Source organism: Aedes albopictus, chromosome 1 (genome assembly GCF_035046485.1).
Source record: "Aedes albopictus strain Foshan chromosome 1, AalbF5, whole genome shotgun sequence".
Taxonomy (NCBI): Eukaryota; Metazoa; Arthropoda; class Insecta; order Diptera; family Culicidae; genus Aedes; species Aedes albopictus.
In genome coordinates, this window is record NC_085136.1 from 89,815,000 (window position 1) to 89,829,591 (window position 14,592).

Here is a 14,592-nt window from a genome sequence, read left to right on the forward strand (position 1 = left end):
AAAAAAATGTCACAGTCATCCATGAATATTTCATCTGTCATACGTGAATGTTTTTGTTACATGAAAGTCAAGATAATCAACCCACGATTATCATGCAAACTACAATGTTTGACAGTACATTTTGGATCACTGCTCAAGGGTCACTCCATGATAGATTTGGGATAATTTAGGTCATCCAACCTTCCATGGAGTACACAGCTTTATATCTACACTTGCAATGTTAGACTACAGTACATACTATTCTCAATAGTGATACATAATGAACTATATTTACTTATAGTCTTCAAAGATTAGTAGGCATTGTTTTGTACCTTTGAAACATTTAAGGTTGTTCAAACTTTTATGAAACTCATTTTTTGAAATCTGCCTTCGTTGTAGTCATTATTTGTGCTTTAAAAAGTTACGTTGCCTAATTTAACCCACCCATATCCGTGAACTTATGTGAAACTCAGAGCCATTCCAAAATACCTTCGAGATATTTCAGGATTACTTAACTTCCCTGCAACTAAGAACTTCCAGCTGAGGTGCAGATATGACTAAGCCACAACTCGAGCACAAATCTGAAGGCACATGTAGGACGCGGCCGAGAATGAGGACTGCAGTTACGGACCGAGTGTTGTGGTGAAGAATTGTTGATTCGGTTTAATTATAATTGTTATTACGCCTAATAAAATAGATACTTTTTTTACAACAGAACCTTCAATTGCTATAGGTGCTAGATTTTTGACACCCAGCCGATCTGATGATGTACATTTAACATTCAGAAGATTTACTGGACATGATAGATTACATATCGTAGCTTTGTATAATGAAAGAAGTTACCGTTACACGCGTAGTTATTTGGATATAACTCAAGAGCAGTTTGTATAACCTAGGATATCCCGACTGATCTGATACTGTCTATTAAACTTTCAGAAGACTTACTGGACATGATAGAATACAAATCGTTAATTTGTGTAATGAGAGAAGTTACCGTTACACCCACAGGCTTTAGGATCTAAACTCAAAAACAATTTGGATGACCTAAGATATACCGTATGATCTGATACTGTCTTTTGAACATTCAGAATACTTACTGGACTTGATAGAATACAAATCGTAACTTTGTATAATAAAAAAAGTTACCATTACACCCGTAGACTTTAAGGTCTAAACTCAAGAACAATTTGAAAAACTTAGGATATTTCAACTGATCTGATACTGTCTTTTGAACATTCAGGAGACTTTCTGGACTTGATAGATTACAAATCGTAGCTTTATATAATGAAAGAAGTTACCAAGTTAGAAGGATCAAAGCTCAAGAACAATTTGGATGACCTAGGATATCCCGATTGATCTGATACTGTCTATTATACTTTCAGATTTACTTGGCATGATAGAATACGAATCGTAAATTTGTGTTACGAGAGAAGTTACCATTACACCCGTAGGCTTAGGATCAAGGTTGCAACCATTCATTTGCAAAGATTTACATTCATTAGCTATTATCTCAGTTCAGAAGCATGCTATCGAAAAACAATGTATGGATGAATTTAACCTTGTGGTTTTATCTGAAAGTTTGCCGAATAACATTGGGGTCGCAAACGTATACTAAAGTCGTGAGCGAGCTGTGAAGACAACTCTCCACGCAATGAATGTAAATTTCATTCACGCTGTGGAGAGTTGCCTTCACAGCTCGCTCACGACTTTGGAATGCGTATGCGACCCCAATGTTATTCGGCAAACTTTCAAATAAAACTACAAGGTTAATTTCATCCATACATTGTTTTTCGATAGCATGCTTTTGAACTGAGATAATAGCAAATGAATGTAAATCTTTGCAAATGAATGGTTGCAACCTTGCTTAGGATCTATACTTAAAAACAATTTGGATGACCTAGGATATCCCGACTGATCTGATACTGTCTTTTGAACATTCAGAAGGCTTACTGGACATAATAGATTACAAATCGTAGCTTTGTACATATAACGAAAGAAGTTATCAAGTTAGAAGGATCTAATCTCAAGAACAGTTTGGATGACCTAAAATATCCTGATTGTTCTGATACTATCTATTGCACTTTCAGAAAACTTATTGGACATGATATATTACAAAAAACTTGTAGTTAGAAGACACAGAATGTTGCTAATTGATAAATTGAGGGATTAATTTTTGACAAAAATCGCGTTCTGGTGGGATTCGAACCCACGACCCCGTATTCGCTAGACCGGTGCTTTAACCAACTAAGCCACAGAACAGGTGATAATTCTGCGGAATAGAAAGCCAAACTGAACCCGAGCCCTCACCATGAACATTCACTTTTTCAAGAACCATCTATCTCTCTTTCGGCTTAGATGTCAATCCACAACACAGCCTCGTTTGTGCCCAACAACTACAAGTGAGAGCGTATTATTTTTATTTGAAGCCGAGACTTACTCTCGCACTCCGCATACCTAGCCACCAAGCGGTCTGTTTGCTGGTGTCTAATACAGTATGCGTCGAGAGCTCGGCACGGTCGCACGCTCCACGACCAACTGCGCCGATGACCCAAGGAAGGGTACACTGATATATGTTGCCCTTTACTGGCATTTACCAGATTAGCTGGTATGTCATAAACATACAGAAAAACTTGTAGTTAGAAGACACAGAATGTTGCTAATTGACAAATTGAGGGATGAATTTTTGAAAAAAATCGCGGTCTGGTGGGATTCGAACCCACGAAGTGAAGTTTCTGAGAGTCTCTGGTGATTTTTAGAAGGAGGTTTAAAGCGTTATAAAGCGTTTTAGAGGGAAGGGCGGTAGGAGGTAAGTGGACCTCAGGGGGTTCTGGGGGTCTCAGGGAGGGCATGTTCTAAACAGATTCTATCTTAATCGAGGTTCCAGTATGTATGGACTCAAATAAGCTTCCAGCTCTGATCATAATGCAATTGGCCAGCCTGGCTCTATCGTATTTCATGTTACCACCACATAAATCTCCAGCCGAAATGTATAGCAAGCTCTGCCCAATAATAAATCGAAGCAAAATCAAGTGCTAGTAATTAATATCGCCACAAATTCGACGAAGAAGCATGCACCCAAAATTGCCGGTGGTCGACGTACCGTTGCTGCCTGCAAACATTCTCCCACTGGTCACTTTCATCTTCATCAATCTAGCCATCGCATCTGCTGCCACCACCACCGCCACCGACGAACTACCATCGCCAATCGTAGCTCAACCGTCGTCTGCTTCCGCATCCACCGACACATCGAAGCGAACCTCGGCCCACATTCCGGGAGATTTCGTCATCGGGATGCTGTTCTCGATGCATCACCAGCCACGCCAGAAGCGAACCGGTCCAAACCACTTCCTGTCCTGCGGTGAGGTGAGTAGCCCCCTCTTTTTGCCTTGTTATTTATCCACACTGATGAAATACATACATAGGTGGTACCCTCCGAACTACTTAAACGATTTTGTCAGATTGGATTGAATGCAGTTGGGCATCGACATATGATGCTCCAGATTATTTTGGCCGTTCTTCGTCTTTTCTCCTGAAGATGATGGGTACTCAAACGATAACGACCTCCCTGCATTCTTTCCTCAGTCAGTTTTCTCTATTTCAGAGGTTTTCAACTGAAAGGTCGTACAGTCCAATCTCCTATCAAACGCTGCCACCCACGTTGCGCCCACCGCAATTTCTCAGCAGTCTTACATCTAATGCAGCTGATTTTTTTAGTGTAGTTAGTGCTTACTATAGACTCATCACATACAAAAAATGAACTTAATTGGTCAGAGCATAGCCTGGAAAACGCAGTGGCCGTAAAGTGGGTGGCAGTGTCTAATAGGAGACCCATGTACATTACATTTGTAGAACATCCAATTCATTATGAAATATTTTCAACAATATTACGTCGCAAAACTCGGATTGTGGCAGCCTCTCTCTATAATCGATATTGTGGATTTTGCACCAAATTGAAGTCGGAAATTGAATCATTATTATTTACTGTTTTAAGTGATTGGGAGACGGTGCCCGAAGCTCCCAACAATTAAAAATAATTTCCTCTTTCGTTTTAACATACATGTGCACAGTGTATGTGTTAGATGTTCATCTAATTCCTTCCGAAGGAGGTTTGGATTGTGAAAAGAAGCTAACCATGTGCGACTGTGGAATCGAGTTCAGTTCTATGCCTACTGGCGACGGAGATAGTCGAGCAGAGTTTAAAATTTTCATTTTCAATGAATGAAATTCATCGTGAATTATGAAGATTCTCAAATGTGGGATCAAAATAAAATTCATTTTGGTGAATGAATTTTTTCACCTATTCATTCATTTTTCTGTCACTGACAATTTTCACTGAGAAATAAAACTGGACCGTAACTCCCGATTATACTTCCAATTACCTCAAAACTTGTGTATAGTAGTTAATTAGAATATTAATTATGTTCTCTATTTGTCCATTAAGTCGGATTGTGCGTCTGTTAACAGAAATTGGACATTTGACGACGTGCGAAAAAATATTCGTGACAGAGAATTGAATGAAAAAAGAGAGGCATTCAGCTGACAATGAATGTGGCCAAAAACGAATGAAAAAATGAGAATGTCAATCTTCACTTTCAGTCTTCGATTTTTTTACTCTCTGTAGTCGAGTGACTCCGAAGCATGAAGGAATAGAAGCGCCCGTCTAGCGAATTGTGAGTCGTGAGTTCGAGTCTCACCGGAGAACGTGGGTTTCTTTTGATAATTCGAATCTCAATTTGTTCACCGAGCACATGTTTCTGTTGTGCACATGGATGTCAAAGCATTTTCAACAGTGTACTGACTTCATTTTGGTGCTAAATCTACAAAAACGCTTAAAATTTGCCAGCCCACGTTCTACCTGGTCCACCTATCAGAGGTGCAGGGTTGTTATTCGGCATTCTCATAGCATGCCTCATTGAACGTATCGAAACACCGGGTGCTTGCAGATCCGGTAGTCGTATTCATCAACAGTACGAACTATGCCGCTTTTGAGTGGGTCCCAAATATTCTTGCGATAGCATCCTTGTCCTCCGCAAAAAAAAAAACACAAATTGACCGGATTTAGTGAAGATCGTACCACCACGGCTATTGAGTTTTTTTTCCTTCTAAACCATAGGGGGGATAAATCTGCTCAACAGACACCCTAACAGGAAGGTTAGGATAGTGTGGGGTTAAGGCCGTCTTCTACAACACTAGTAAAAGCCAGGAATACTCTCTCCTCGACCCACTAAACACATTCCTATAGTCGCCATACCCTACGTCTCTCCGGAACCACCAAGAAGGTATTGCTTCAGAGAACGGTTATTTAGTTTGGCTGGTCGCATTACACCACCTTTCAGTCTGGTCAGCTTCCCAGGAAAGCCGTTTTCGTCCATGAATTACCATAGCACTGTGCGGTTGATACTGTCGTATGTCGCCTTGAAGCCGATGTACACGCTGGTGCTTCACGGCATTTCTGGAGAATCGATGAAGCCGGATTTTCTTTTAGGTGGCAGACGACGGAAGATGATCTGGGATAGAGCTTTGTAAGCAGCATTTAAAAAGGTTGTGAAATTCGCACATTCCAAATGGTCACCCTTTTTGTGAATCGTGCAGTTTACCCCTTCCTTTCACTCCCCTGGCAGCTGTTCGGTTAGCCAGATCCTTACTATCATCCGGTGCAGGCAGGTGGCCCACTTTTCTGCACTCATCTTGATGAGTTCAGTTGCGATACCATCCAACCAAACTGCTTTGTTGGTTTTGAGCTGGTGAATGGCATCCTTAACTTCCCTCAGCGTGAGAGTCTGATAATTTTCGACCTCTTCTGCACTGGCATTGTCATTTCTACCGTAGACATGGTCACCCGTCTCTACATTCTCGACGTCATTCGAGTGTTCATCGAAGTGCTGCTTCCACCTTTCAAAAATCTCACATCTGTTCATCAAGAGGCTCCGATCATTATCCCTGGAGATTTCGGCTCGCGGGGCGAAGCCGTTGCATCTCTTGTAATTGATATAGCAGTTCCATTTTCTCCCGAAAAATGCGAGTCTGCTGTTTTCCGCTTATGTTTGTCTCATAAAACTCGCTCTCGTTGAACAACGCTTCCTCGAGATTCTGCGTGTTAGCTGCGGCTTTAGTCGCTCTAGGTCGCACGGTCTTACCAAAGTGGCTGTCTGTGCCATACATTGTTTATTGCAGAGATATGTATTTAGGCGAAATTTGACCATCACCAGGTAATAGTCATTGTCGTTGTTAGCGCCATCAATAATGTCGTAGGGGTGTCTCAGACTGTGGTTGATTTTCGACTCCGTCTGCTGTGGTGATCGCACGATGAGGGAGGAGGTGACGAAAGAAGATGCTACAAATGGCCATATTCTTGAAGATGAAAACAATGAGTCGTAGGCCGATTTCATTCGTCATCTGATGAGCGCTGAACTTTCCAATCGGCGGTCGGAATCACTTCTTCTTGCCTACCTGAGCGTTTGGGTCTCCTATGATGAATTCTTTGGGAGTTTTCTCCAAGAATTCTTCGAAAAAATTCTATAGGAATTCATCTGAGAAGTTCTCCTCGATTTCGTTAATGGTTAAATTCCAGCAGGATTTACTTGAGACATTTATCTATGTACCTATCTATTTATCTATTTTCAAGGAATTATTTATGAGTTTCCACACAAAAAATCATCACCAGAAGTTCCTCGGGGGAAATCCACCAGGAGTTTCTCTTCGGTGGTATTTCTTCCCGAGTTCTTCGAGAAATTCCTCTGGGAGGTGATTTTTGAATCCCCCAGGAGTTCCTCCTGAAATTCGTCAACAAATTTGTTTTATTCACAAAATTGATATGCGTTTGCCTTTTTCTTAGCTGATTGAAGGAATCATATGTAGTTATAAGATAAACTATACAACGCCTGTGGCACTATCAAAGTTACCCGCAATATCTTAAATGCCTCGTTTTACGGTATCCTCAATTTCTCGTAAAAATCCTCCTAACTATCAGTAAAACACCCTCTCGAGATCATTGGAGGAATTTATTTACGAGTTCTTCTGAAAATTTCTCCAAGAATACCTCGGGAAGTTATTGGAGTGTAAATTGGGGAAGATTTTTTTGTTTTCAGTTTCAAAATCTGTCTGTTACGATCGAAATATCAAAGTTTGAAACCTGTGATAAGTTACTTTAGCTTAATTTATTTTGAAACAATCAACAATTTAGCAGTTTTGCAAAGTTTAGTGGCTCCCAACCTACGGTCATGGACCCAGAAAATTTCTCAAGAACCGTAAGTATGGCGACGAAATGAAGATGTTTTTCGACTTCTCCACCTTTGCGAGCACTGCACTTACTAAGGGATAGCTCACTGGTTCCCAATATCAGGTCACGGGCCACGGGAATTCTTCAAGCACGGAAAGTGATAGAAAGTAGCACGAATGTTTTTCAGTTTGTTCATCTCAAGGAGCAGTATCTTTAATACAGATGCATTGCATAGATCAGTGGTTTCCAAACCATGATCATGAGCCACGTCAAATTCTCAAACCATAATTTTTTTTTTCGATTCTGCTTCTTACGGAGCACTGATTACAAGATACAGGGGATAGATAAAATGATCGGGACAGGCAAAATTTTCACTTTTCAAAAAATGGTGAAATAGCTGTAACTTTTTGAAAAGTGCATCAAAAAATCTAAAATTTTTACTGGAAGTAGATCAACTAATTGTGTAAAACTGGTCAAAATTTGTGAAAGATCGGGCTATTCTACGTGAAGCCAGCTTTGAACTGTTATATCTCCGGATTCAATGAACCAAATGCAATAAAATTTTGAGCGATCATGACTTTTATGATTATTTTTCAAAAACTTTCGACACAACCTAAAATTGTTAACACGGACGAAAATTATAGCGTTTTGATTATTTTTCTGATATAACACCAAATAATCGAAAATTTCAACATCGCTTCAAAATTCCAGATGGTAGTTATAGTTTATTTAAATTCCCTTTAAATAACTTTTATACAAATATCTTTTGATAAGCAGTAAAAAAATAACCGGCAATAAATTGAAAAAGCAATGGGGAGCATATTAAAATTACACTAATTTACTAAAAAATCATAAAATAAATTAAATCGCTGTTACTTTTTTTCTTATTGATAATTTCAAGTTTAGTCAAACTTTTTTCAAAGCTCGTTATATGAGTCATAAACGCTCAACATTTCATTGCATTTGGTTCATTGAATCCAGAGATTTAACAGTTCAAAGTTGGCTAGCGGATAATTATGACTTTTTTTAGAATCTTTATCACTTCATGTAGAATAGCCCGATCTTTCCCAAATTTTGATCATTGATTCACAACTAGTTGATCAACTTTCAGTAAAAATTTTAGATTTTTTGATGCATTATTTTTTTTGGAAAGTGCAATTTTTGCCTGTGCCGATCATTTTGTCTATCCCCTATAGTTGTGTTGCAAAACGCAGTGGTTCTCAATCTGGGGTCACGGGCAACAAGAATTTCTCAAGAACCGAAAGTGCTAGGAAAATGTGCACATGTTTTTCGAATTTATCATCACAAGGAGGAGTACCTCCCATAAGGATGTGTTGCTGTGGTAGTTAAGTAAAGTATAAATCATAGTAGGCATGACATTTAGGACAGACAATATGAAAATTGTAATTGACTGACAATGAATAAACAACCTTCAAACTACTGCCAAATATTCATGATGTCGTCGAGCAGTCAGAGACTTGCGGATGCAGAAGATTCGGAAAATTTCGGAACTGGTATTCCTTTTGCGAATCAACAGAATTCATCTGAAGCAAATATATCTGGTACTCGCATTTCCATGGAAGGTCGATTCTTGACTCGTGGAAACGTCTGTCGAATGTTGGTCAATGATATGCCTGGAAAAATAAATCCTGAGACACACCCTACATTTTTTGGAGAAGGATTAGATCGTACATTGAAATTGGATGAAATTTTTTTCAAAACGAACAAAATAACACCATTAGAGAAAGTGACTCTCCTTTTGCTAGTCCTATTGTTTTCATACCGAAAAAAGATGGAGATGTTAGAATGTGTGTTGATTATCGTAAATTAAATAAGAATACTCATAGAGACAATTACCCATTGCCATTAATTGAAGATATTCTTGACAAATTGAGAAACAAAAAATTTTTTTCGGTATTGGATTGGAAATCTGGATTTCACCAAATCAAAATTGCACCTGAATGTACTAAATTTACGTCTTTTGTTACACCGTCTGGACAGTATGAGTATTTGCGTGTCCCGTTTGGTCTCTGTAATGCTCCTGCAGTTTTTCAAAGATTCATCAATACTATTTTTTAAAAATAATTGAAGAAGGAAAACTTTGTGTTGATATTGATGATATTATCATATTTTCTGAATCATTTGAAGAACATATAGAAATCTTACGAACTGTTTTCAAAATTCTAAGCGATAATCTTTTGGAGTTAAGTTTGGATAAGTGTAAATTTTTATTTGAAGAAATCGATTATTTAGGTTACACGATCAATAAGTATAGTAGACGTCCAAGCAAGTCTCACATAGAATCAGTTTCAAATTTTCCAATACCCAAAAATGTGAAAGATGTTCAACGATTTTTAGGATTGACAAGTTATTTCCGGAAGTTTATCGTAAATTTTGCTACTATTGCAAGGTTGTTATACAATATGCTTAAAATAGATTTTGTATTTAAATTTGATAATGAACAAATTCAGGCGTTTGAAACACTTAAGGCAAAATTAGTATCAGCTCCAATATTATGTATTTTTAATCCAAATGCTGAAACTCAATTGCATTGTGATGCAAGTTCGTATGGGTTTGGAGCTATATTACTGGAAAAACAAGACGATAGCAATTTCAGTAAGAACACAGATAATTTTGAGTCTAGATTACGGTCATATAACAGTTCCCCGAATTCCATTACCCCGAAAACCATATCCCGAAAACCAATACCCCGAATGGTCCAGTACCCCGAATTCCAACATCCCGAATGACATTACCCCGAATGGCCCATTTCCCCGAATGCCATTATCCCGAATAGATGATTATCCCGAAAAAATATTTTCCAATTGTGTTGTCTAAGAAAACTGATGTCTGGAAAAATATACTTAATATTTATCGGAAATTTTGCCTTCTTTTCTGCATCGGCTTTCTTTCTAGACATAGGCGTTAATAATGAGATCATGATGTGGAGCAAATGCATTTAATGAAGATTTTTCCGTTTTTTTTTCGTAGGTTGTTCTTTCGTCTTATATTGTTACAGTGATTAATTGTTTAGCTCATCAGTTTGATTTGGATAGAGGCGATAGAGAAGCAGTACTCTATATAACTCGCCTAATCATTTCACAGCACTGTAATTTGTAAAACTATTTCCAACTAAAACAACCAATACCGAAGAGGTTATAAAACACATTTCTAACTATATGAACTGTTATAGTAAACCAAGGAGAATTATTACCGATAGAGGTTCGTGTTTTTCTTCATCTAAGTTTGAAAGATTTGTCAAAAGTAATTGTATTGAACATGTGAAAACTGCGGCATACACACCAGAGGTCAACGGACAAGCAGAGCGTATTAACAGAACATTAACACTAATGCTTTCAAAAATGATTAACGATACTGGTCTTAAATGGAATCATCTTTTAAGTAGAATTGAGTATTATTGAATAGATAACCAATAAGCAGTTGAAATGGCATCAATTCGGCACTATATGCGCCTTTACAGCAGGTCATTAAATGCTAATTTGCCGTATATGCGCCATAAGTGCTAATTAAATGCAGGTTTTGGCCCAATATACGGCTGATTTAATGCTTAAATTTCCTATCCCCCAGATTATCAAAAACAAAAACAAAAATATTTTCCCCTGCCAATTTTACGGTTTCACTCTCTTCTATTTTTATCCTCTCTCTCCTGTGCATCTTTTGAGGCTTGGTTGTTGTTTTGAAATGTTGTTGTTTTTTTTTTGCTGATTTCGGCGAAATTGAGATTTGATCCCTCGATCCTTGGGTTGACGATGGTGCAGAACCGCGCTACAGGGTAAGCTAAAGATGATTGGATAATGTGCGTTGGTTTTTTGATCTTTTGAGGCTTCAATATTACATACCTACATCGTTAGATATGCTATAGGCCCGGCATGTGCTGATAAATAACTTGCTTAAGTGGTTAGGTTTATCGCACCTCGATAACGTAGTGCACGATCAGCGTGCCTGTCTCGGTCGTATTGACCCAAACATCCTACTAGGAAACTTATCATGGAATTCATTTGTGCTGTTTTCCATTGTTTTTTTTTTTTCTGTGGCTACCTATAAATGATCGAATGATAATAGCTTCTACAGCCGGGGCACGTAAATTAGAAAGTGGACATGAGTTGTGAGTTTAGCATCACTCGTCTCACTTAGCAGTTTTATGGCAATAAAGTAGCAGTTATGCTGCTTGTTATCCAAAACATACCATGCATTTGAAATGCTACATAACTGCTGTCGGATTTTAAGTAGCTTTTCAATTGCTAATATAGGGTAGTCTAGCAGTCCAACTGCTATGATACGACAGTTAGCAGGTCGAATTCAGATATAAAACAAAAATACGGCTTATTCAAAAGCTTATTAATTACCTGGGAAGTGTTTTGTTATTTGGATCTCTTCAAAGGAATTTAAACATAATAGATCACAATTTAGAGACTTTTGTTGATAATTTTCAGTCAAGAGAAGATAGAATTGATATTCAATCTGAACGCAATAAGGCTAGCGAGACAATTCAACAAAATCAAGTTTATAACAAATTGGTAACTGACAAAAGGCGTAAAAAGGCTACTGAGTACAAAGTCGGAGATTTTATTGTTCTCAAATCTGTTTCAGCTTCAAAATTAACGGAGAAGTTTAAAGGCCCATATGTAGTTCAAAAAGTGTTATCAAATGATCGTTGCGTAGTATCGGATGTAGAAGGATTTCAGGCTTCCAGCTTTCCCTTTCACTCAATGTGTTCACCAGGAAACATGAAACATTGGTTATCTCCCAATAATTTGTTAGATCCAGAAGCAACTAATGGGTATACCGATGAGGACATCGGTTAGTCAGGATGGCCGAAATGTGATAGTTAAGTAAAGTATAAATCATAGTAGGCATGACTTTTAGGACAGACAATAGGGCATTGCACTGTTTTGATTTTGTATGGGATTTTGACGTTTCTTGGCCTTGTTGTTTACAAAATTTCTGTAAGAGTGAAAGAGAAGGAGAGAATTTCATGCAGTGCCCTATATGAAAATTGTAATTGACTGACATTGAATAAACAACCTTCAAACTGGAAAGAGGTGTTTCCTTCAGTTGCACATATCAGTGATTTTCAATTAGTGGTCACGGGCCACTACTTTACTTTATTTTACCTAATACTTTTAAGGCTCGATGAAGAATGAATGAATGAAGTTTATCATATAATATATTATTGGTAAGTAATACCAACCTTGGCCAGAACTATATTAATTTGCTGTGTTGTCAATGCGGAACAAATTCGGTTCCCTTGACCCATTCTTATCCCCTCGAATGGGTGAGATTGGGTCAATTTTCAAAAACTTGTAGTTTTAAGGAAAATTGACGAACTCCAAATATTTTTTAAAAAAGACAATTCACACCGTCTTCAGCCAGAGGCTGCACAGACTGAACACATTACTTACACTAGACAACGGAAAACACACAGAACACCCAGTGGCCCAGTGATGAATTTTTCGTTTGACGAAAAGTTTCCACCGACTGGAGCGGGAATCGAACCCACACTCCGAGGCTTGCGATACACCTAGGCGATTATATTTTTAATTTAACACCTTCGATTATTAAATCTCAATATTTAATTTCATTTGATCGAGCAGATTTTCATTTTTTTTTTCAACGTGACATAATACTGAACCAACTATTCAAAATTGGTACCACAAGATTCAACGGTTTGAAACTGGTTGAAAGTCACTGTTCCGTTTGAAGGGGGTTTCCATTATTGATAATAAGACGATCGAGGTATGGTAGTATCAAATCCTGCATACACGTTTTCAGAGTCAAAAGAACAGGAGAACTATCAATATAACTGCAGAGGAAGAACCAGAGCACTTATTTTACGTATTCTCTGGACGGTCCAAAATGCTTGCGTGGTCGTGATGGTAGTGCCGGCAACAACGACTACTGATTCAAAGTCGCTGCGTGTGACAAAATCGTCAAAATTGAATCATCCCATTTGGACTGGGAGGACCGGGCAGCACTTTGTGTTTCGTCGATGGCTTTTGTCTTTATTATTCGAGTGCTCAAATCCATTTTCGTCCATGTGACGAGACGAGGGAGAGAATGGTTCGCTTTATCGGAAAAATGAAGTTTCCACATGCACTCAGTTTTATTGCACTGCTGGAATCGTTTCGAGTAAAACGGATTCGGAAGCATTGAATGATTATTGGTTTAGTGCGACAAGTGATCTTTCCTGTGTCGTTGAATTTTGCTGCGTTGGTATACTAGAAGCTTTTCTTACGAGCTTAAAATTGATTTGAAAACCAATTAAGGCCAGATTATTTCTAGTGGTTTTGGAGTCATAAAGGAAGGATAAATATATAACAAAATTAGTTACAACGCACATCTGGGATCCGAGACCTAGGAGTTTTGTTGGTTTTATTGCATAATTTGGACAAAAATGCAGAACTACCTAAATATCATATTTGAGACAGCAACTCATAAAAAGAAAGACCTTCCACGTCTTCAGGATTTGTTAATAATTTACAATTATTTAGTACGCCAATAATGTTGATTGCAACAAGTTTTGCAAACTGGCCATTCCTTCTCCTTAAAACCCTTTTGTGTGTACACTTTCTGTATATAACAACAGCTCCCTAACATGGGCACTTTTGTATCAGTTGGCAAAAACACGTGCTCCCCTCTGATCCTCCTGTCGGGGGTGGTGTCCATTTCAATCCAGCTATGGGTCAATCTGTTGTGTCGGTCAGTTGTCAGCAATAATAAAAAGCAAACAGAAGCAAATCCATCCGAACTAGAGAGTACGTTCGCTTAGCTGCATTGTTCGGTGCATATATCGGGTCGGGAGAAACAATTGCGACTCGAATGAATGGAAAAATATAAACTTTTACGGCAGTCTAGTGTCGTATCTATATGTACTCATTCTCAGTTTTGGACCGGTCGAGATTGGACTTAAGCTCAAATCGAACCATGTAAACACAATTGAAACAGATTGATTGCTCTTTCTTGTGGAAAGTTGATTGACTCGGTCAAAATGGACATGATGTCAATCGGTATTATCCATTGAGAAAATGACGCATTTCAATTTGAGCATGTTCGATGTGAAGGAAAGCGATACAACACGGTTTGGAATAATGTGTATTTGCCAAACTGCCAATACATTTCAAAGGTACGATAAAGGCTGAGTAATGCGTAATATGTACAGACCTCATTGAGGTTAGTAGCATCTTCTCTACAACTCCTATCCCTACTATCCTGTTCTATCCTGTTGTATCCCCGGGGGTAACTTTGGTTGTATAGGTAATATAGAGGGAGATAAGGGTGTACGGACCATCCTACAATACTTACCGACGATGGATGAGGAGAGGATACGATGAGATAGTCTACACTTATACGGGTAAGTGACCGGTCGGTATTTT

General features: G+C 38.3%; 1 protein-coding gene across 1 annotated transcript in view; it reads left to right on the forward strand.

The window, feature by feature from the left end:
• The window catches only part of LOC109410169 (metabotropic glutamate receptor 1), a 679,657-nt gene that overhangs the window by 65,344 nt on the left and 599,721 nt on the right, over positions 1 to 14,592 (forward strand). Inside the window, exon 3 of the mRNA XM_062845013.1 lies at positions 2,960 to 3,342. Within this exon, the coding sequence (XP_062700997.1) occupies positions 3,049 to 3,342 (294 nt within the window). The 5' untranslated portion in view covers positions 2,960 to 3,048. The remainder of the gene's footprint in view (positions 1 to 2,959; positions 3,343 to 14,592) is intronic.